The sequence below is a fragment of the Bufo bufo genome, chromosome 6 (assembly GCF_905171765.1).
Source record: "Bufo bufo chromosome 6, aBufBuf1.1, whole genome shotgun sequence".
In the NCBI taxonomy this organism is placed as follows: Eukaryota; Metazoa; Chordata; class Amphibia; order Anura; family Bufonidae; genus Bufo; species Bufo bufo.
In genome coordinates this window covers 399,436,491-399,460,116 of record NC_053394.1, presented here as the reverse complement: position 1 = coordinate 399,460,116, position 23,626 = coordinate 399,436,491, and the positions used below count along the sequence as shown (strand labels likewise).

At 42.2% G+C, this 23,626-nt stretch overlaps 1 protein-coding gene across 1 annotated transcript in view; it reads left to right on the top strand.

Annotated features, from left to right (window-relative positions):
* The window catches only part of LOC121004472 (oocyte zinc finger protein XlCOF22-like), a 1,539,666-nt gene that overhangs the window by 126,298 nt on the left and 1,389,742 nt on the right, over positions 1–23,626 (top strand). Inside the window, exons 2-5 of the mRNA XM_040436708.1 lie at positions 5,036–5,185; positions 5,316–5,495; positions 5,575–5,692; positions 5,768–5,865. Coding sequence (XP_040292642.1) covers positions 5,108–5,185; positions 5,316–5,495; positions 5,575–5,692; positions 5,768–5,865 — 474 coding nt within the window. The 5' untranslated portion in view covers positions 5,036–5,107. The remainder of the gene's footprint in view (positions 1–5,035; positions 5,186–5,315; positions 5,496–5,574; positions 5,693–5,767; positions 5,866–23,626) is intronic.

The following is a 23,626-nucleotide window of genomic DNA, read 5'->3' as shown; positions in this document are numbered from 1 at the left end:
GAGAGCACAGGTAGGATGGTAGACAGAGGAGGAGGAGATGTAAGGTGGGTTCAGCACTGTGGAGAGCACGGGTAGGATGGTAGACAGAGATGAGGAGGAGATGTAGGGGGTGCAGCACTGTGGAGAGCACAGGTAGGATGGTAGACAGAGATGAGGAGGAGATGTAGGGGGTGCAGCACTGTGGAGACCATAGGTAGTATGGTAGACAGAGATGAGGAGGAGATGTTAGGGGGTGCAGCACTGTGTAGACCACGGATAGGATGGTAGACAAAGATGAGGAGGAGATATAGATGGTGCAGCACTGTGGAGAGCACAGGTAGGATGGTTGACAGAGATAAGAAGGAGATGTAAGGTTGTGCAGCACTGTGGAGAACATGGATAGGATGTTAGACAGAGATGAGGAGGAGATGTAAGAGGGTGCAGCACTGTGGAGAACATGGGTAGGATTGTAGACAGAGATGAGGAGGAGATGTAGGGGGTGCAGCACTGTGGAGAGCACGGGTAGGATGATAGACATAGATGCGGGGGAGATGTAGGGGGTGCAGCATTGTGGAGAGCATGGGTACGGTGGTAGACAGAGATTAGGAGGAGATGTAAGGGGCATGCAGCCCTGTGGAGAGCACGGGTAGGGTGGTAGACATAGATTAGGAGGAGTTATAAGGGGTGCAGGACTGTGGAGAGCACGGGTAGGGTGGTAGACAAGTGAGGAGGAGATGTAAGGGGTGCAGCACTGTGGAGAGCACAGGTAGGTTCGTAGACAGAGATGAGGGGGAGATGTAGGGGGTGCAGCACTATGGAGAGCACGGGTCGGATAGTAAACAGAGATGAGGAGGAGATGTAAGGGGTGCAGCACTGTGGAGAGCACAGGTAGGATGGTAGACAGAGATGAGGAGGAGATGTAAGGTGGGTTCAGCACTGTGGAGAGCACGGGTAGGATGGTAGACAGAGATGAGGAGGAGATGTAGGGGGTGCAGCACTGTGGAGACCACAGGTAGGATGGTAGACAGAGATGGGGAGGAGATGCAGGGGGTGCAGCACTGTGGAGAACATGGATAGGATGGTAGACAGAGATGAGGGAGGAGATGTAAGGGAGGTGCAGCACTGTGGAGAGCACGTGTAGGATGGTAGACAGAGATGAGGGAGGAGATGTAGGGCGTGAAGCACTGTGGAGACCATGGGTAGGATGGTAGACAGAGATGAGGTGAAGATGTAAGGGGGTGCAGCACTGTGGAGACCATGGGTAGGATGGTAGACAAAGATGAGGAGGAGATGTAAGGGGTGCAGCACTGTGGAGAACATGGGTAGGATGGTAGACAGAGATGAGGAGGAGATGTAAGGGGGTGCAGCACTGTGGAGACCATGGGTAGGATGGTAGACAGAGATGAGGGAAGAGATGTTGGAGGCTCAGCACTGTGGAGAGCACGGGTTGGATGGTAGACAGAGATGAGGGAGGAGATGTAGGGGATGCAGCACTGTGGAGAGCACAGGTAGGATGGGAGACAAAGATGAGGAGGAGATGTAAGGGAGGTGCAGCACTGTGGAGAGCACGGGTAGGAAGGTAGACAGAGATGAGGAGGAGATGTAAGGGGGTGCAGCACTGTGGAGACCATGGGTAGGATGGTAGACAGAGATGAGGAGGAGATGTAAGGGGTGCAGCTCTGTGGAGAACATGGATAGGATGGTAGACAAAGATGAGGAGGAGATTTTGGGGGGTGCTGCACTGAAGAATGAGATACCAATAGTAGTCTATACTATATCAACCTACGTGGGGAAACCCCAATGGATTTCTAGTGCACCGCCTTAATTAGACTGTATGGTGTATGGCTGAATTGGTTTAATGCTGTATATTATTATTTTATAAACTCTATGAAAGAATTATTTTTATAATATATGGAGACAATTTTTTTTATTTATGGCGGCAAATATTTATCTGGTGTATAGCAGCATTATTTGTTGTATAGAGGTAATATTTTATATATTGTGTGGAAGTATCATTTATATATTGTATGTTAGCATTTTACACACTGAAGTATATCCGTACTGCATGGAGACAATGTTTTAATTATTATAAGGAGAGTTTTTGCTGTTTTTTCTATACATTTGGCAGCCAATTTTTAATTTTGAGTAGCATTATTTTTCGTATGGCGGTAATGTTTTACGTATTATTTGGCAGAATTATAGGGACAATTATTTCTGTTCTGTAGTAATAGGAAAATGAGCGAGCACTTATACACTTGGCAACCAGATTGACATGTGCAGAAAATATTTATTAAATCCCCATAAAATACAAGTAATAAAATTTATAAGAACAATGTAGCAATAATATACAACATTACAGTCACATATATTGTGGTAGATATGATCGACACTATATTCATATGACTCAATAGTGTCGATAAATTCAATAATATATATCACACCAAAAAACTTCAAGTATATGCTGTTATTTGGGAAAGAGGGGGTATTATCTTCTAGTGCTCTATCCCAATTTGAGAAACTGAATGTCACTGAAAATGTTGTAGGTGTATTCACTGGGAGCGCAACATGTTCATAAAGTGTCCACAGGAATCCTGATAATGTGAAAAGTCTCTTATAGCATATCCTTTTAAGGTCGATATGAGCTTTGGATTGAAGAAAACTTTAAATCGATATTTGGCTTACCGTCTAGCGTCTGCTGTCTCCCTATTGCTTCAATGGAGCTTTAAATATTTGCCGGCTTATTCAGTCTCTCCATACAGCAAGCTGGTTTAAATTTCGCGGGAGTTCCAAAGATCGCAGGAGTTGCCACTCTGTTCCGCAATTTCCTTTGGTGCAGCTTTCGACGTTAAGAATAGTTAATCCTTTACTGTAGAAATTTTCTTCTGTATGGCCATACAGTATTATCGGAGGCTTTTCAATGCAGGTACATCACTTGTTTCACCATACGCGTTACGGGTAGATTCACTCTCCCTTCCTCAGTGGTCCAGAATGATAGAGACAGCAGGGAAGCGGACAGCCAATGAGAGGTAGCACTCGAGCGGACAGAGAGGTGGAACAAGCAAGGTACCACGAAAAACGGAAGGGCGAGGCGGGTCAACTAGCCGGGGTCAGTCCAGGAGGTCACGTCAGTACAAGGGAAGAGGCAAAGACAAAATCCAAAAGCAAGCCGAGGTCAAAATCCAAGAGGTAGCGTCAAGGTTCAGGGAGCAGGCAGAAGAGGTGTCAGGAAGCAGATCAAGGGTCAAATCCAAAGGTAAGCTAAATAACAATAATAATACACATCCTAAGGGACCAAAATCACAGGCAACCTGTAGCCAGCAGGTTGCCTGTATTTATAGTGGGGAGTGAGGGTCTTGTGACGTGGCCAGCGTCACATGACCGACAGACAAACAAGTCGAGCACCGAGTGATCAGCTCAGCGCTCAAGGCCGACCTAGGAGCAGGGAGCCACCCAGCTAGTAAGAAACGTTTGTCCAGCTCACCTATTCGGCATTTAATATCCCGTGTGCCCGGAGTCAAACCAGCAAGTTCCTGGACGTGTAGGCAAAGTAAAATGAAAAAGACGATTCCGGCACTGTATTTTCTTCCAAGAAAATCTTCCTCTTTGTTAAATCACAGCATGTGCGGACAGTATCACAAACAAGCAGTTGTTTACGCGTTTCGGAGACCTTCTCCTTAGTCGTAACCTAGCAAAAGCCGCCCTGGGAACGAGGCTGAACACAGATCCTCGCTCCCGAAGCTAAGCAGCAGGTCTGCGGCTGATGGGAGACCGAGTGCGCCATCGGCGCCCCGTTACAGTAAGCTTTTGTTATGTGTCAGTGCCCAAGAAAGTGGATAAAGAAGAGATAAGGTAGCAAGTTCAAAAGACATCTTATCTAGTGTTTACTGTTTGTGACATGTAGGAAGTATTTATACCCTATAACCCACACTGGGATGGACACAGAATAATCCAGAAAATTGCTTATGTGTCTTCATTCTAAACTAATGAATTAGGAATGTGGTATAGTTTAGAACTGTTAACTGTAGTGAACAGTCATAAAGTGGACCAACCACTAATTTAACCCTTCCATGCACGGGGAGGGGGGTCAAGTTAGTTAAAATGTTACCTTCTTCTACTGCTAGCTATACTCAAATCATATTTCCACATTCTAGATGCTTTTTTTGTGGTTCATGTGGTTGGGTTCAAGAAATAAAAGGACAATAGAGTTGTAGTGAAGTTGAACCAACTTATGTATTGGGGAGCTCCTCTTGACATATGGGACAGTCCAAAGACAAACTCTCACAATAGTAAATAAATACAATAAATGTTTTACAAAGTTTAAAAATCTATGGCCCTTATTTACTAATGTGTACAAAAATCTGTCCAAAAAAGTGGCACAAAAGGGCACATCTTGGGTTACTTTTAACCGACATGCTCAACAAGGGGTGGAGCTCAGTGGAAAGTGGGCAAAGCTTCATGGGAAGGGGGACTAGGATGTGCCATTTTGCACCAATTCTTGCATAAAAAGTAAACCAACCAATAGTTGGTATAGAGTCAGAGAAAAGTGTCTATCGAAGCACCACATTTATCATACAGCCTGAGCCCCTTTGATAAATCTTGCATACATCTAGCATATCCTGTATAGTTTAAGCATCTTTAGGATTAAGGCCAATTTTTTGGTGATTGGATTGTTCAGTGGATTGTTGAGTGGAATTAGTGTGTAGTAGTAACATGTATGGATCACTACCATGTATCATTGATGGTATAAAAGCTGCTGCTGTTTGCATCTTCAGTTATCCATATTGCTAAAAAGGTTAAAAAAGATCTGTATTTGGAAATCCCTGACTGAGCTTTATATTTATGAAGTGATCTACCAGTTGACTACTTAATACTGGTATCAACACTGTGGATCATGATTGATTATAGAAGTGACGTGAAGGTGCAACATGTTGTTATCTCATAAAGGAACATAGCAGAACTTGATAAGCTATTCAACTCATCTTCCAATCCATACAAAAAGTTGTTTGTTTTACATGGGATTTTGCATGATTTCCCATTGGTTCATCTTTTTTTTCAGGTTCCTACAATAAAAGATCTGCTCAGTGGATATCTTCTATATAGGATCATTCTCCTGATTGACCCATCAAGGATGAATAGTGATAGGGTCAAGATAGCAGAGACTATATTAAATCTTACCCTGGAGATACTATATCGCTTTACTGGAGAGGTGAGAGGTTCTGATGATGCCCACATTATATAATCTTATCTATGTTACTAACAGATGGACATGACTGAAGAGGTTAGGGACTCTGGAAATGTATGGAGTGATATTTATTACTGTGTCTCTCCATAACCAGGAATACACTGTAGTGAAGAAGTCCTCGAGTGAGCACAGTCAGGACCCTGTGTCTGAAGGATGGGGAATAATCCTGAGCCCAATCACAGGGCCTCCACTTCACCCCCTAATAAATGAGGAAATCAATAAAGCGAATATCCTAGAACTCGCCAACAAGATGATTGAGCTGCTGACTGGAGAGGTGACACTGCTGGGAATGCTGGGACATTATAGAGTAACACTATGAAGGGATCTGGGTAATGACTGTATCATGTTCTTAGGTTCCTATAAGGTGCCATGGAGTCTATTTCTCCATGGAAGAGTCAAAATGTTTAGAAGGAAACAAAGATCTGTACAAGGACCTCATGATGGAGGATCACCGGCCTCTCACATCATCAGGTAATAGACATGACTAAATACACTCGTCCTCTCATTATTTGATTAATGAATTCAGTCTCTGGATGTTTTCTATAGTTAGATCCGGTAAGATAAAAACACAGGAGAGGCGACACAGTCCTCTTGTTCTACAGCATGGTTCAGAAGAACATCACAATGTCCCACAGGATGATCAGGTAGATGGAGATAAGGTCTCATGAAATGTTCTCTATGATTTGTAGAAGATCTTGTGTTCAGGCTTGTTTTATCCTTCTCAAACATCCCACATGACTCCTCCAACCGTCTTCATTTACAGTATTTGTTTCACAGGTTTTGGATCCAGATAAAGATCTGAAAATTATTAAGGCTACAGAGACATATGTGAAGGGTGAGCAGAGTTTAGAGGACATTCCTACAGATAACCGCCCAGGTGAGTAGTAACCACTAAATTAAGCAATGAAGACTCACAGATTCTACTCATTAACTTGATAGAACAACTTTACGTTTAATTTTTAGGCACTATCTCAGGGGCGGACTGACAACTCCTGGGCCCCCTGGGCAATAGGAAAATATGGGACCCCTGGGTCCCCGCCCACCCTCAAGCCACACCCACACACAGCCCCACCCACATATCGCGCCGCCCATATCACCTACACTTGGTACAGAATTTCTCTTCACTATGTTCAAAATAAATGTTTACTAATTAAAAAAAATAAAATCACACCCTCCACCACAACACAAGCGTATTTCAGACTCAGTGTATCGCATAGCTCCACAGCAATGCAACTCACAGTAATGTGCGATGTGCAAGTACATCACAGATCACCTCAGCAATAAAATGCATAGAAAAGTGCACTGTGTGAGTATCGCAAGCTCTACAGCAATATAAGTCACAGGAATGTGCAGTTTGTGAGTGTATTACAGATCACCTCATCAATGCAATGCACAGGAATGTGCAGCGTGTGAGTATATCATAGCCAACCCACTGCTTTCCCATAGGGTAGCATTGGGAGGCTATTGCGCATGCGTGGCTTCATAGAGATGTTTTGAATCAATGCATTTCTATGAGGAGTGTGAGGAATATTGATTATCATTTATTGGCAGCCCTGATTGTCATTTGATTCGTAACCTCAGACCACTATGTATTCTCTGTGTATATTGTGTTATATCTAGTGTGCCCTTAAGGCGATTAAATATATAATTAAATTTTGTGCTATCTTGTATCTCCATCATAAATCCCAACGTCTGTGTTTCGGCATAGTTATAAGCTACCCCGGGTGGGTTTCTCACCCTATATAATCCCGTCAGCGGACCGGGTTTATATCAAACGAGAAGCTGGTGGCAGATTTCCCGGGCTGAGAAGGCGCTGTTTCACGGCAGCAGTGAAAAGGCTCTCTCAGCTTGTTGCCTCTCTGTGCCTGTGTGGATAGGAGGTGTCTGTGTAAACTGTACCAAGCTGACCTTACCTGCTCCTCTGAAGGGCGTAACGTCACGCTTTGGGTACCAAGTGACCATATTGCGTCTCGTGAGCTCGACATAGAAGACGTCAAGCGCGGCAAGAGGTCTGGTATTTGTCACAAGGAGTGTTTAGCGTTAATGCCAGTGTTGCACGTTGTGCAACACTGGACTAGGAAGCACCTCTAGTGGCCGTCTGATGAGTGGCCACTAGAGGTGTTCCTTGGCAGTAATGTAAATACTGCCTTTTTTTCTGAAAAAGCTTGCAGAGACATGCTATAGCCACCAGAACTACTACGTTTAGCTGTTGTGGTTCTGGTGACTATAGTGTCCCTTAATATAGAGAAGAAAAAAAAAGAATCAGCACAAAAGTATAAAATAAAATGGCTGTATCATTATTCTAAAAATTAAAAAAGCACAACTTCTGACACAAATATATAGTATTTTGCAGTTTCCTTTTTTTTTTTTCTCACAATGTGCAGATAGTACTGTACCCCTCCATCCATCCCTCCCATCCCCTTCTCCATCCCCCCACCCCCTTCTCCAACCACCCAGCACCCATACTCACATAAAACAAGTATTATATATAATATAACTTACAGTGAATTACTGTCAATACTGACAGTTCTGAAGACCCCAGCAGGCTCAGGATCAGTGCTCTGGGCAGTGGGCAGCTGAGCTCAGGGCTGGAAGTGGGCGCCGCTCTGCAGTTCAGGAAGGAGACATATAAGACGCACCTAGGTTTTAGAGGGGGACAATAAAAAAAAACATTTTTCATTACACCTCAGGTCAGACCACCAATCAAACCCCCAATGTTAATAAGACCTCAAATCAGACCCCCAATCAGACCTCATCTCAGACCCAAATGTAAATGACCCCCAATCAGCCCCCATAATCAGCCCTCATGCCTCTCAGCCCACATTATCATCCCTTATGCCTCTCATCAGCCCCCATTATCATCCCTTATGCCTCTCATCAGCCCCCATTATGCCTCTCAGCCCCCATTAAGCTGCTCTTAGCCCCCATTATGCCTCTCAGGCCCTCCATTATGCCTCTCAGCCAGCCCCCATTATGCCTCTCAGCCAGCCCCCATTATGCCTCTCAGCCAGTTCCCATTATGCCTCTCAGCCAGTTCCCATTATGCCTCTCAGCCAGTTCCCATTATGCCTCTCAGCCAGCCCCCATTTTGCCTCTCAGCCAGCCCCCATTATGCCTCTCAGCCAGCCCCATTATGCGCCTCTCATGCCCTATTATGCCTCTCAGGCCCCCCATTATGCCTCAGCTACCAGCAGCATGGCCATTATGCCCCCAGCAAAAATAAATGAAACACTTACCTCTCCTGCTCACCGGCACTGCAATCTTCTTCCTCCTGCTGTCGGCTGGCGCGCACAGCGTGATGTCACAGAGCGACTCACGCTGAGCGCAGCCCTGCACAGCCGAGGACCAGGAAGCGGAAAGTACCGTTCCTTCCCGGTCCTCCGGTACTAATGGAAGCGCTAATTAGTATTCACTGTGAGTCCTTCAGTATGCGACCCATGCCGCATAGGATCGGGACACACACGGAGGCAGTGGCCAGCGGGGCCTGACAGGGCTCCCTAATGGCCACGGGCCCAAGTTCCATGCCCAAATGGTCAGTCTGCCCCTGTCTTAAGTCAGTTTTTTTAGCTTTATATTTACCCATTCAGCCAAAGTACCAATTAAATATGGGTGAAAATGTGATACTGTTGTATGCAATAACATGTGATATGCAATTAAATGTGGATTTACAGCAATGGACATGAAATATGAAATTTGAATGAGGCCTATTTCTTCAACAACTGCTGTCAGTACTAATCAAAAAAATAATTTTGTGACTAAGGATCGATTAGCTCCTGTTAGAGTCATGTTACTGTGTGCAACCAGAATACAGAACATGGAGTCATGCACCGATCAACCATAACCTTAGAAACACTCACAGGTAAAGTGAATATAATTTATTTCATGACAATGGAAACTGTCATGCAGTGGCATATGTTAGGCGGCAAGCACTGTGCAATCATTTCTTTAAATTGACGCACATGATGTGAATAGAGGCAGGGGAAATGGACCAGGGTAAGAATCTGAGCAGCTTCAACAAGTGCTAAACTGTTATGGCTAGACAACTGGATCAGACCATCTCCAATCTGCAGGTCTTGTTGGGTGTTCTACTTGGTACCTATCAACAGTGGTCCAAGGAGGTAAACTAGTAAACTGACCACAGGTCATCGGCACTCAAGGCTTTCTGATTTGTGTGAAAGCTAGCCCATGTAGTCAAATCCTGCAGAAAACCTACTGTGGAACAAGTTGATGAAAAAGTTCATGCTGGTTATGATACAAAAGGTGTCAGTACACACAGTATATCATGGCTCACAAACCCACCAGAGTGCCCAATTACCATTATCCAATGCCGAAAGTGCATAGAATAGGCATATGAGCATTAAATTTGAAATATACATGCAGTTTTGCTGAAGCCATTTCAACAAATGGATATACATAATATGAATGTAAGAATATAGTGGTGAGAAAGAAATACAGAGTCACCATCTGGGACCACCACCAACAAACTCTAAATCTGCTGCCTATCTTCCAGCAGAAACCAGTTAATAGATCACTGGAGCTCCCTGTGTGGCCAGTTGAACTTGGCCACTCAGGCTCCATGTTATGTCTGTGGAGTAAGGCGGTAGAAAACAGGTGTGAGCTTGCAAGTAGCAGAAGAGTAAAAGCAAAACAGAAGACAAGGGGTTATTCCAGAAAAAAGCCAGGAGAATCAGTAGAAACCTAATCAGTTAGATAAGAAGCAAATCTTGAAACAAGCCAAGGTCAACACACAGGAAGGTCCAACAGAAATGCAGCACAGTTTTTTTGCAGACATCAGGAGCCAGAAAACCAAAAATCACAGGCACTGACAGACAGTCAGTGCCTGACCTAAATCCACCACCTAGCTTTGAGATTGAGACTGAGCCAGGGACCTGATTGGCCCAGCAGTTAAACTCCATGAAAAAAATGGATAATATACACTCACCTAAAGAATTATTAGGAACACCATACTAATACGGTGTTGGACCCCCTTTTGCCTTCAGAACTGCCTTAATTCTACGTGGCATTGATTCAACAAGGTGCTGATAGCATTCTTTAGAAATGTTGGCCCATATTGATAGGATAGCATCTTGCAGTTGATGGAGATTTGAGGGATGCACATCCAGGGCACGAAGCTCCCGTTCCACCACATCCCAAAGATGCTCTATTGGGTTGAGATCTGGTGACTGTGGGGGCCATTTTAGTACAGTGAACTAATTGTCATGTTCAAGAAACCAATTTGAAATGATTTGAGCTTTGTCACATGGTGCATTATCCTGCTGGAAGTAGCCATCAGAGGATGGATACATGTTCTCATTCTGTTTACGCCAAATTCGGACTCTACCATTTAAATGTCTCAACAGAAATCGAGACTCATCAGACCAGGCAACATTTTTCCAGTCTTCAACAGTCCAATTTTGGTGAGCTTGTGCAAATTGTAGCCTCTTTTTCCTATTTGTAGTGGAGATGAGTGGTACCCGGTGGGGTCTTCTGCTGTTGTAGCCCATCCGTCTAAAGGTTGTGCGTGTTGTGGCTTCACAAATGCTTTGCTGCATACCTCGATTGTAACAAGTGGTTATTTCAGTCAACGTTGCTCTTCTATCAGCTTGAATCAGTCGGACCATTCTCCTCTGACCTCTATCATCCACAAGGCATTTTTGCCCACAGGACTGCCGCATACTGGATGTTTTTCCCTTTTCACACCATTCTTTGTAAACCCTAGAAATGGTTGTGCGTGAAAATCCCAGTAACTGAGCAGATTGTGAAATACTCAGACCGGCCCGTCTGGCACCAACAACCATGCCACGCTCAAAATGGCTTAAATCACCAAATCACCTTTCTTTCCCATTCTGACATTCAGTTTGGAGTTCAGCAGATTGTCTTGACCAGGACCACACCCCTAAATGCATTGAAGCAACTGCCATGTGATTGGTTGACTAGATAATTGCATTAATGAGAAATAGAAAAGGTGTTCCTAATAATTATTTAGGTGAGTGTAGATCAATGTAAAAATCAATGGGATATACTTTTTAAAAATTGTTAGCATTCTGAAGAAAACCATGCTCGTGTGGCCACATGCCTTGCAATTTGTATGGAATGTTTTTTTCTAGAAATGCTATAAATATTAACCCCTTGTTGCCGCAATACATTTTTGGGTGAAATTGAAAAAATAAATAAAATTCTGCGAAAGTTTTAGGGTATCATTTTTTTGTTGTTTTATGTGCCCTAAGACTGAAATGTTACCTCTTTATCCCATGGTCAGTTTGATTACAGAGATACCAAATTTATATGGTTTACTACTTTGTCCAAAAAATTGCCTCGCGTCACCTGTTTTCGCGGGGTACAATTTGGGGTACATATAACTATTCACTTTTTTCAATTTGTTCTAGGGGCAAGGTGACCCAAAAATGACAATTTGAGTGTTTAAATTTTTTTCAAACACTATGCTGAGTACATATTTTTGGTCATATTTGACACAGCGATAGCAATCATTCTTTATTGGTTGTTTGTAAAAAGGGGGGTGATTTGAATTTTCAGTCTTGTTATTTCTATATATTTGAATTTTACTTTCCCCTAGCAGACTTTAATATGCAGCCATTGGATTGTTGATACCATCCTCTGCAGTACATTAGTGTTGCAGTCTATGGTGACTTTGATGTCTTCCTGTTAAGCACATTACAAGGTCCCAGGCTTCCATAATAACCAATCAGCACCCAGTAATTTCAATGGGAAGTGTTTGGTTGGCAGGGAGATGAGGCCTTAGAGGGAGCTTTCCCTCCTAACTAATTATTCAGATACCATAGCCACTATTGACCAAGGCATCTGAGGAGTGAAGTGTCCATGATCACAGACATCTCCGATCACAGACATTGCTTGCTACATGCTATGATGGTGGCTGAGCTCTTGAGTTGGCACCATATTTAACCTCCCAATATACTCTGTACATGATGCTATGGGGTTAAAATATTCTATGGTTATAGTATACAAAATAATAAAATAATTTTTATTCTTGGCAGATGACTGTACCAGGAGCTCAGAGGGACATCTGATATCTTCTGATTTTAAAACAGAGGATTGTGGTATCACAGAGGACACTTACAAAGAAGATGCCATTATCCAAGATATACCCTTAGTTCCTCACAGCAAACACCTATCATCTGATCCTTTTAAACAGGTCCAATCTTCTGATTTATCACAGCAAAATAACAGCCACAATGAAGCAAAAACAAGGGAGAATCGATTTTTATGTATAGAATGTGGAAAAGGTTTTCCCTATAGATCATCTCTTGTTATACATAAGAGAATTCACACGGGGGAGAAGCCATATTCATGTTCACACTGTGGTAAATGTTTCAATGTGGGATCAATTCTTGTTAAACATCAGAGAATTCACACGGGAGTAAAGCCTTTTCTATGTTCAGAATGTGGGAGAAGTTTTACAGAAAGATCCGCTCTTATTACACATGAGAGAATTCACTCAGGGGCGAAGCCATTCTCGTGTTCGGAATGTGGGAAATGTTTTACCCAAAAATCAACTCTTGTTAAACATCAGAGAATTCACACAGGGGTAAGGCCATTTTTCTGTACAGAATGTGGGAAGAGTTTTACTCAGAAATCAACTCTAGTTAAACATCAGAGACTTCACACAGGGGAGAAGCCATTTTCATGCCAAAAATGTGGGAAATGTTTCAAAGAGCAATCAACTCTTATTAAACATGAGAGAAATCACATAGGCTTGAGGCCATTTCCATGTTCAGAATGCGAGAAATGCTTTAACCAAAAATCTGATCTTGATAGACATCAGAGAATTCACACAGGGGAGAAGCCATTTTCATGTTCCGAATGCGGGAAATGTTATAGGTTTAAGTCAGGTCTTGTTGCTCATCACAGGAGTCACACAGGGGAGAAGTCATTTTGATGTACCGTATGTGGAAAGTGTTAAAGTTCACCGTAAATGTGCATCGATGAATCAGCAACAAGATTATGACTGTAATAAATAAAAAAAAAGCTACAACTACAATCAGATAAGTCCCAGCAGTTTAACCTCTTAAATGTCACAGTAAAAAGTGACTGCAGCATCTAAAGTGTTTGACAGAGGGAAGATTTCCTCCAAAATTGGAATCTACAGAGTGTACGGTATACAGTGTACAGTATAATTATGTTTTATTAACGTTTATATTAAACAGCCCTCCCCAAAAAATAAATACGTTAACCGTTTTTTTTAGGCTACTTTCACATCTTTGATTTGGTTTCGGGTTTTGAGATTCAGCAGAGGATCTCAAAACTAGACCAAAACGGTTCAGTTTGATTTAACACATCAGGATGCGTCCGATCCGTTAGGACGCGGTTGTGTTAAATCAAAATGGAACAAACCGAATCCGTCACTAAAAACAATGTAAGTCAGTGGGTGACAGATACTTTTTTTCTTTTAGGATCCAAAAAAAATAATTGGATCCGACACCACTGGCTTACATTGTTTTTAGTGACAATCTGGTTTGTTCTATTTTGATGACTGAACACAAAACCACAGTTTGCATTGGTTTTGTGTCTGCTGGAACAGGATGCACCCTGAACAGAACATACCCCATTCACAATACATTGGCCCTAAACTGAACCCTTTTGGCCCGGTTTTGAGATCCTCTGCCAGATGATGTGAAAGTAGCCTTAAAAAGTATGCATTTTTAAACACTATTTCACATTTTTTTTAAAATTGGTACTACTACAATCTTAACCACCTGTAGAATAAAGATAACATAGTTATATTGCGCAACAAAAATACCACAAAAACATTACAAGGTTCTCATTCCTCCAGGTCGTGGTATATCAGTAGTAGTAAGTGAGAGGCACTGGACTTGTATTTTCTTTTGAAGGCATTTCGTTAGTCATCCGACTGGCTTTCTCAATAAGAATGACTTGTACAAGGCATCTCTGTCATTAAATACTAGCGACTCATGCTACCACTTACTAGTTTTATCTCCAGTGCCGTCTATTGCCACAGACAGCTGATTGGTGGGATGCTGGATCAGGACCCCACCAGTTTGATACTGATGACGTCTCTGGAGGATATTTCATTGAAGTCTGAAATGGGTAGGTCTTTAAGGGGTTCAATACAGTTTAGTGACACAATAAAAGATACAAATACAAAGTAAAGTCATAGGGCCAGATTTATCATTAGCTCAGGTCAGAATAATGGAGTGAAAAAGTCCCCAAAAAAGTCCCAAACGCTAAAACTGCGCACAAATTTGCGACTTTTTTCTGCTCTGCACTATGCTCGCCAGTTTTCTGAAAGTGGGCGTATTTTCCTATCTAAATTAATCTCTAGACAGATTTACTATTGGGACTATTTAAAAAGTCGCAAAAAAGTCGCAATTTCACTCCAGTGAGGACCATCCTTATCTTATGAGACTTTTTAATAGAACATGCGACTTTTTAATAAAAACGTGCAACTTTTTCGTAAAGATGTGCGACTTTTGTAAAGCTGCTTACTGACGGATAAACTGCTACCGTCAAACCACATTTATTACAGTCTTAAAGGGCCGATCATAAATCTGACTTGGCTAAAACGGACTTTAGTCATATGTTAAAGTGGAGTGAGCTGTCAGAGTCATGATAAATCTGGCCCATAGAATAGAAAGGGAAAGCAATACAGAGCACTAAATGATCATTAAAAATGTCTGCAGATAGCTCACCTGTATATCAACCATGTGTATAGAATATTTCGCATCAATGTATATCTCATAATTTGTGGTGGCCAATCATTAATAAACATTTCTTTTAAAACTTATATTCTTGTGTCTGTGCCTATCGTACCTTATTATTTAGATTTTAAGCTATTTTCCGAGAACCAATGGAGCTGAGTGAGAGCGGGTAAGCATTTTGGGGCAGATTGACTAAGACTAGCATTTCATACATTTCTGGTATCTCCTGAGAAAAGAGAACTATCTCGCTAGCACTACCACTTGGAAGTGGCTCCCTATGAGTCACAATCTGATTTTTAACAAGCCTTGGGACAATAGCCTGGCCAGATATTCATCCATGGACAGCTGTTTCGGGTTGCTTGACCCTCAACAGTACAGAGCAGTATTCTGGCTGGCTGGGTGTGATGGCTTGGATACAGTTTGAGCAGGGTACTGGCTCTCCTTAAGGAGACCAGCCTTGAGTAGAGACTTACCGTTATGGATGACTGATGATGGAACAGAGGAGGAGAAGAAGCATAATCATAAGCTGATGACGATAACAACAATCACCATATACTACTGGTGGTATCACAGTGGAGAGTAGGGGAAACTCCTCACTGTACAATGACAGGTAAGCGGGATATGCCACAAGGCCTAAATACCAGCATAAGGGGAGCAGGTCATCTCCTAACGCCACCCTCATCCTATCCCTGACCTCCTAACTAACACGACACGGATGAACCAGAGTCTCCCACAGGCCTAGTAACAGGGAAAACAACAACACTACAATCATGTTTTAGAGCGGGTCCACCTGACCCCTAGTATATCACCGCAACTGTAGGAATCCCCATTGAAACATAAACAGAAAAGACAGTGAGAAACCAAGAGGGTCGGCAGGTAAGAACCCAGAGACAGGAATCCACCTGGATAAGAAGCTCTGGGACAAATAGCACTTACCTGCCACAGCAACGGGAAGAAAGATGCTTACTGCCAAGACTTGTGGTTCACCCCTCAGCAGGTGGTCAATGCTGTTCCCCGTATGAATAACACAGAAGCCCCCTCACCGGAGGCACAACACCCAGGGTAACGCCTTGCATACATGACGGACATAAAACATCAACTGACCAGACATGTAACAACGACAAGATGAGACACCACACCCTGAACATAAACCCACACCAAAAAAACACACAGGTCAGGTAGGGGAACAAGAAGGATAGGATGGGAAGACAAACTATGTTCAACAAGATGGCCCTCAAGCTGGACAGATGGAAAGGTCCAGGAAGGCAACATAACTCCAGCTCCACCAGAAGCTGAAGTCAACTCTGAACTCAGGCTCCAAACACCAGTACGATAAGAGCCAAGAGGCCACACCCAGCTCACACCTTAACTCCATACACACCATCCTTCTTTGATCGTCTGAGCCCAGAAGGCAGTAGAGAAGTTGGTTGCCATGTGCCGGGTGTGTTAGTGTCCCCGGCTCTGCTGCTGGGGTCAGTTCCTCTCCCACTGGGTCGCAGTCTACTGTTGGGGTCCTCAGTGGCTGCCTCAAGTGCGCAGCCTGGTTCAGCTATCGCCGGTCATGCAGCCTAATAAGAATTTAGCTGCGAGGCTTGACTACATATGGGAGTAGTGTTACACAGCTCGGGGCAGACTTCACCTTGGAGGGGCTGACAGGCACAGGGGAGCACCTCAACTGTCATCAAGCAGAGCAAATATTACACTCTGTAAGCCACCATGTGTGTTGTAGTTACAAAGAAGTGCCGTTAAAAAGAACCCACGTAACTAATGCAACAGTGCTTATTTTTGTTCGAGTTTACATGTCAATTCTTATTGATGTAAAATCTCTAAAAAAAATACAATAATCCAGGCCTCTATAATGCAGATATCATTAGGGGGGAGAATAATGCAGGTTTTCCCATTAGAGATGGGGTAGGTAGATATACACAAGTGGTACATCCTGTGATAAATATCTAGGTACCCTATCTCTATAAAGTTACCGATACATTATATATACAGTTGCAAGAAAAAGTATGTGAACCCTTTGGAATGATATGGATTTCTGCACAAATTGGTCATAAAATGTGATCTGATTTTCATCTAAGTCACAACAATAGACAATCACAGTCTGCTTAAACTAATACACAAATAATTAAATGTTACCATGTTTTTATTGAACACACCATGTAAACATTCACAGTGCAGGTGGAAAAAGTATGTGAACCCCTAGACTAATGACATTTCCAAGAGCTAATTGGAGTGAGGTGTCAGCCAACTGGAGTCCAATCAATGAGATGAGATTGGAGGTGTTGGTTCTGGGTTTGCTTTTCACAAGAAGCATTGCCTGATGTGAATGATGCCTCGCACAAAAGAGCTCTCAGAAGACCTACGATTAAGAATTGTTGACTTGCATAAAGCTGGAAAGGGTTATAAAAGTATCTCCAAAAGCCTTGCTGTTCATCAGTCCACGGTAAGACAAATATTCTATAAATGGAGAAAGTTCAGCACTGCTGCTACTCTCCCTAGGAGTGGCCGTCCTGTAAAGATGACTGCAAGAGCACAGCGCAGACTGCTCAATGAGGTGAGAAGAATCCTAGAGTGTCAGCTAAAGACTTACAAAAGTCTCTGGCATATGGTAACATCCCTGTTAGCGAATCTACGATACGTAAAACACTAAACCAGAATGGATTTCATGGGAGGATACCACAGAGGAAGCCACTGCTGTCCCAAAAAAACATTGCTACACGTTTACAGTTTGCACAAGAGCACCTGGATTTTCCACAGCAGTACTGGCAAAATATTCTGTGGACAGATGAAACCAAAGTTGAGTTGTTTGGAAGAAACACACAACACTATGTGTGGAGAAAAAGAGGCACAGCACACCAACTTTAAAGCCTCATCTCAACTGTGAAGTATGGTGGTGGGGGCATCATGGTTTGGGGCTGCTTTGCTGCGTCAGGGCCTGGACGGATTGCTATTATTGAAGGAAAAATGAATTCCCAAGTTTATCAAGACATGTTGCAGGAAAACTTAAGGCCCTTCTGTCCACCAGAATTACTTCTAACCGTTGTGCACATTTGATCTGCAGCTACAGGAAACGTTTGGTTGAAGTTATTGCTGCCAAAGGAGGTTCAACTTTACATTAAGTCCAAGGGTTCACATACTTTTTCCACCTGTAATGTGAATGTTTACATGGTGTGTTCAATAAAAACATGGTAACATTTAATTCTTTGTGTGTTATTAGTTTAAGCAGACTCTGATTGACTATTTTTGTGACTTAGATGAAGATCAGATCACATTTTATGACCAATTTGTGCAGAAATCCATATCATTCCAAAGGGTTCACATACTTTTTCTTGCAACTGTAGATCAAGGTATCATCATTGTAGAGAACTGGATTACTGTACGTTTTTAATGAGCAAACAGGATATGATTGTAGATGTCAAGTCCACATACAAGAAGCACTGATACTTAAGTTATGTGGGATAATAGTAACGGCTGTTCAATGTCACTCCAGCACACATGGTGCCTTCCAAAAAGCCTACAACCACCGCTCTGCTGGATGACAGTTGAGGTGCTCCCCTGTGGCTGTCAGCCCCTCCATGGGGAAGTCTGCTTCGGGCTGTGTGACACTATTCCCCGTGTGTAGCCAAGCCTCGCAGCTAAATGCTTATTCTGCTGCATGAACAGCGATAGCTGAACCAGGCTGCGCACTTGAGGCAGCCGCCGAGGAGGCCAACAGTAGACGGGGACCATGACAGAGTCATGACCCAGGAGGAGAGGAACTGACCCCAGCAGCAGAGACGGGGACACTAACACACCCGGCACATGGCAAACAACTTTTCTACTGCCTTCTGGGCTCAGAAGATCAGAGGAGGACATGGTCGTGCCCATGTCCTTAGCCCTGAGTGTGTACAGCGCTGATCGTGTATGGGTGGTGCGAGCGAAGGTACACATGCCTCCTCACAGACAAATGGAGGACAACAGAGCTGCTGCTCAACCCTGCCAGTCCTACCGCCCTCTGGCTAGGAGGAATCAGCACACGGTGAGGCAGGCTGCGTTAATACAGTGGTCTGCTACAGAGTTGTTGTGCCTTATCTGTGAATTTTGATAGAAAAAACTTGATATTTTTTTTATTTTATTTTGTACTGTTTATGTTTGTACTTTTGCCACAATAAAGCACAGTTTGGCCCCTAAATTCTGGTGACCGTGAAGAAGTGTGTCGTTGCAACCCCCGAAAAAGAGCTAACCCCCCCACAATTAGTGTCAGCTGCGGGCAATGTCCGTGCTGAAAGAGGCAAAGTGGTTGCTAGGAGCAATGACATCGCAGCAAAGGGCAGCGTCCCTGCTGTTCTGGACATTTTTTATTTTATTTTTTGCTGGATTGCAAAGGAAATTGCTGTGTGGATCTTAACCTCTTAAGGAACGGGCTCATTTTCACCTTATGAACCAGGCCATTTTTTGCAAATCTGACCAGTGTTGCTTTATGTGGTGATAACTTTAAAGTGCTTTGACTTATCCAAGCCATTCTGAGATTCTTTTTTTCGTCACATATTGTACTTCATGACACTGGTAAAATGGAGTAAAAAAAAATCTTTTTTATTTATAAAAAAATACCAAATTTACCAAAAGTTTGGAAACATTTTCAAATTTCCAAGTTTCAATTTCTCTACTTCTATAATACATAGTAATACCTACAAAAATAGTTATTACTTTACATTCCCCATATAAAAAATACCAAATGTACCAAAAGTTTGGAAACATTTTCAAATTTCCAAGTTTCAATTTCTCTACTTCTATAATACATAGTAATACCTACAAAAATAGTTATTACTTTACATTCCCCATATGTCTACTTCATGTTTGGATCCTTTTGGGAATGACATTTTATTTGTGGGGACGTTACAAGGCTTAGAAGTTTAGAAGCAAATCTAAACTTTTTCAGAAATGTTTAAAAAACCACTTTTTAAGGACCAGTTCAGGTCTGAAGTCACTATGTAAGGTTTACCTAATAGAAACCACCCAAAAATGACCCCATTCTAGAAACTACACCCCTCAAGGTATTCAAAACTGATTTGAAAAACATAATTAACCCTTTAGGTGTTCCACAAGAGTTAATGGCAAATGGAGATAAAATTTCAGAATTTAGATTTTTGGGCAAATTTTCAATTTTTATCAATTTTTTCCAGTAACAAAGCAAGGGTTAACAGCTAAACAAAACTCAAAATTTATTACTCTGATTCTGAAGTTTACAGAAACACCTCATATATGGTCGTCAACTGCTGTACGGGCACACAGCAGGGCGCAGAAGGAAAGGAACGCCATTTGGTTTTTCGAAGGCAGATTTTGCTGTATTGTTTTTTAGACACCATGTCCCATTTGAAGGCCCCTGATGCACCCCTAGAGTAGAAACTACAAAAAGTGACCCCATTTTGGAAACTACTGGATAAGTTGGCAGTTTTGTTGGTACTATTTTAAGGTACATATGATTTTTGGTTGCTCTATATTACACTTTTTGTGAGGCAAAGTAACAAAAAATAGAAATACTGTAATTTCATCTCCATTTGCCATTAACTCTTGTGGAACACTTAAAGCGTTAACAAAGTTTGTAAAATCAGTTTTGAATACCTTGAGGGGTGTAGTTTCTTAAATGGGGTGACTTTTTGGAGTTTCTACTCTAGGGATGCATCAGGGGAGGCTTCAAATGGGACATGGTGTCAAAAAACCAGTCCAGCAAAAACTGCCTTCCAAAAACCATATGGCGTTCCTTTCCTTCTGCGCCCTGCCGTGTGGCCATACAGCAGTTTACGACCACATATGGGGCATTTCTGTAAACTACAGAATCAGGGCAATAAACATTGAGTTTTGTTTGGCTGTTAACCCTTGCTTTGTTATGGGAAAAAATTTATTAAAATGGAAAATTTGCCAAAAAATAGCTGTTTTGGCACCGTTTTTAATTTTTATTATTTACAACGTTCATCTGATAGGTTAGGTCATGTGCTATTTTTATAGAGCAGGTTCTTGCGGACGTTGCAATACCTAATATGTATACCTTTTTTTTATTTATTTAGGTTTAACACAATAATATCATTTTTGAAACAAAAAAAAAAATCATGTTTTAGTGTCTCCATAGTCTGAGAGCCATAGTTTTTTCAGTTTTTAGGCGATTGTCTCAGGTTGGGTATCATTTTGGCGGGATGAGATGACGGTTAGATTGGCAATATTTTGGGGTGCATTTGACATTTTGATCGCTTGCTATTACACTTTTTGTGATATAAGGTGACCAAAAATTGCTTTTTTGACACTTTTTTTTTTTACGGTGTTCACCTCAGGGTTTAGGTCATGTGGTATTTTTATAGAGCAGGTTCTTACGGACGCGGCGATACCTAATATATCAATTTTTTTTTTACGTTTAATATAAAAAAGCATTTTTGAAACAAAAAAAATCATGTTTTAGTCTGAGAGCCATAGTTTTTTTCTTTTTTGGGCCATTGTCTCATGTAGGGGCTCATTTTTTGCGGGATAAGGTGACGGTTTGATTGGTACTATTTTGGCGTACATACAACTTTTTTTTAAAATATAGCTATTTATAACACTAAATAGCTATATTATAAATTAGAATTTATGAAAAGCGAATTTTTTCCCCAACAAACACACCAGCTCCTTTCACTTTTAAAACCAGGCTTCCAGTATCCGTAGTTTCAGGTGCTGCACATCTCGTATCATCTGAAGGCAATCGTCTATGCTGTGAAGATACGAGATGTGCAGCACCTGAAACTACGGATACTCGAAGCCTGTGCTAGCATTTCTCCTGCGGTGTTGCTATCAGTGTGTGAAGAGTGGGAGAAGAGGGTTGCATTGACAATCCAACACAATGGGCAGCACATTGAACACATTTTATAAGTGGTCAGAAACTTGTAAATAACTCATAAAAGAATAAGGTTACGTTAAAACCAAGCACACCATTGTTTTTCTTGTGAAATTCCCAATACGTTTGATGTGTCACATGACCCTCTTCTTATTGAAAAAACAAGTTGGATTCAAAATGGCCGACTTCAAAATGGCCGCCATGGTCACCACCCATCTTGAAAAGTTTCCCCCCTCACATATACTAATGTGCCACAAACAGGAAGTTAATATCACCAACCATTCCCATTTTATTAAGGTGTATCCATATAAATGGCCCACCCTGTATATTGAAATAGTCTAAATGATTACTGAATGGATTTTTAGGCGTCATAGATGTGAATTCTCACATTTGCCCACAGACAAAAAGCGGCCCAGTTAATGGAACATAACTTGTGGCCTTTGTGGCTCACAAATGAGGCTATAGTTTAGCTTATGAGAATATTCTTCTTTCAAATATGTGCGTTGATCGAATCGCATAAAAGCTTTAAGCATTAACGTATAACGAAAATTACAAATACGAATATAGCGCTATATTCTCTATATTCGTTAAAGCAAGAAGCCAATAGGAAAGTTGCCTATGGACAGCTCTAAGTTGGATTCGAAATGCGAGAATATTACTTTGCCTATTTTTTGCAATAAATAGAATAATGACTCAGTATTCTATTTATTGCAAAAAATAGGCAAAGTAATATTCTCGCATTGCGAGTCCAACTTAGAGCTGTCTACAGGCAACTTTCCTATTGGCCTGCTAGAATTAACGAATATAGAGAATATAGCGCTATATTCGTTATCTTCGTTAATTCTAGATAGCCAACCAATAGGAAAGTTGCCTTATACAGTTAAACGCGCAATACGCGAATAATTAAATCGCGATAAATAAAATAATGATGAATATTCGTTTTCGACGAATATTCAATCGAATATTCGCAAAAATATTGTGAAATCGAATATGGCACCTCCTGCTCATCACTACTCTTACTACCACCCAATCTCCAAGCACAAGTGGGTGGATTCCTGGTACTTTATCAAGATCTGGAAGGGAAGTAAAAAGTCGAGAATGTATTTTAGTCAAATACTTGTTCAAACTGATCAGATAGTCTGTCAAACAATCATGTTGCATTTGGATCTGCTGTGGGAAATATAATCCTGTCCTATGGCTAACCCAAAAAGGACCTGATAGGGACTAAGGCCAGTCTTACGGTTAGGGGTATACCTTACTAAAAAGAGGGCTACCAGCAGGCACTCACTTCATGGCTTACCAGTCCATGGCTTTTTGAATCTTTAACTTTTATGTTCTTTTTTCTCTACCCCACCGCTGCTTTGTGGATGGTACGAAGCATGTAAGGCCAGTTCTACACCCAAAACCTTCATCATCTTCTGCATCACTTCACCTGTGAAGTGAACGCCTCTATCTGTCACGGCGGGGAGTGTGGGAACCCCCCCCCCCCCCCCCCCCCCCGTGCGGTGTGAAAGGGTAAAAGGGCATCAGCCTGGCCAAAAGAAGTAATAAGGGAGCAGGTCACCTCCTACAACATCCCTAATCCTCTCCCTGACTGCTCATCGTATGAGCGGACCCCGATGGTAGGACGACTCATACTCAGGATTCCTAGAGACCCTGAGTCGCCCTGGTAATCCCTCACCAAGGAGCAGGGAAGAGACGACCTGTTCATCCCAGTAATGGAGGTACAGGAGTCTCTATCTGAGGCCAGGCTGCAAGGAGAGGGGAACACATACAGCATATGGAGATGGCAGGTAAGTGAAACCAATAACACACTTACCTGCCACAGACACAACGACTGGAACCCGTGCACTAGTGCTGCTG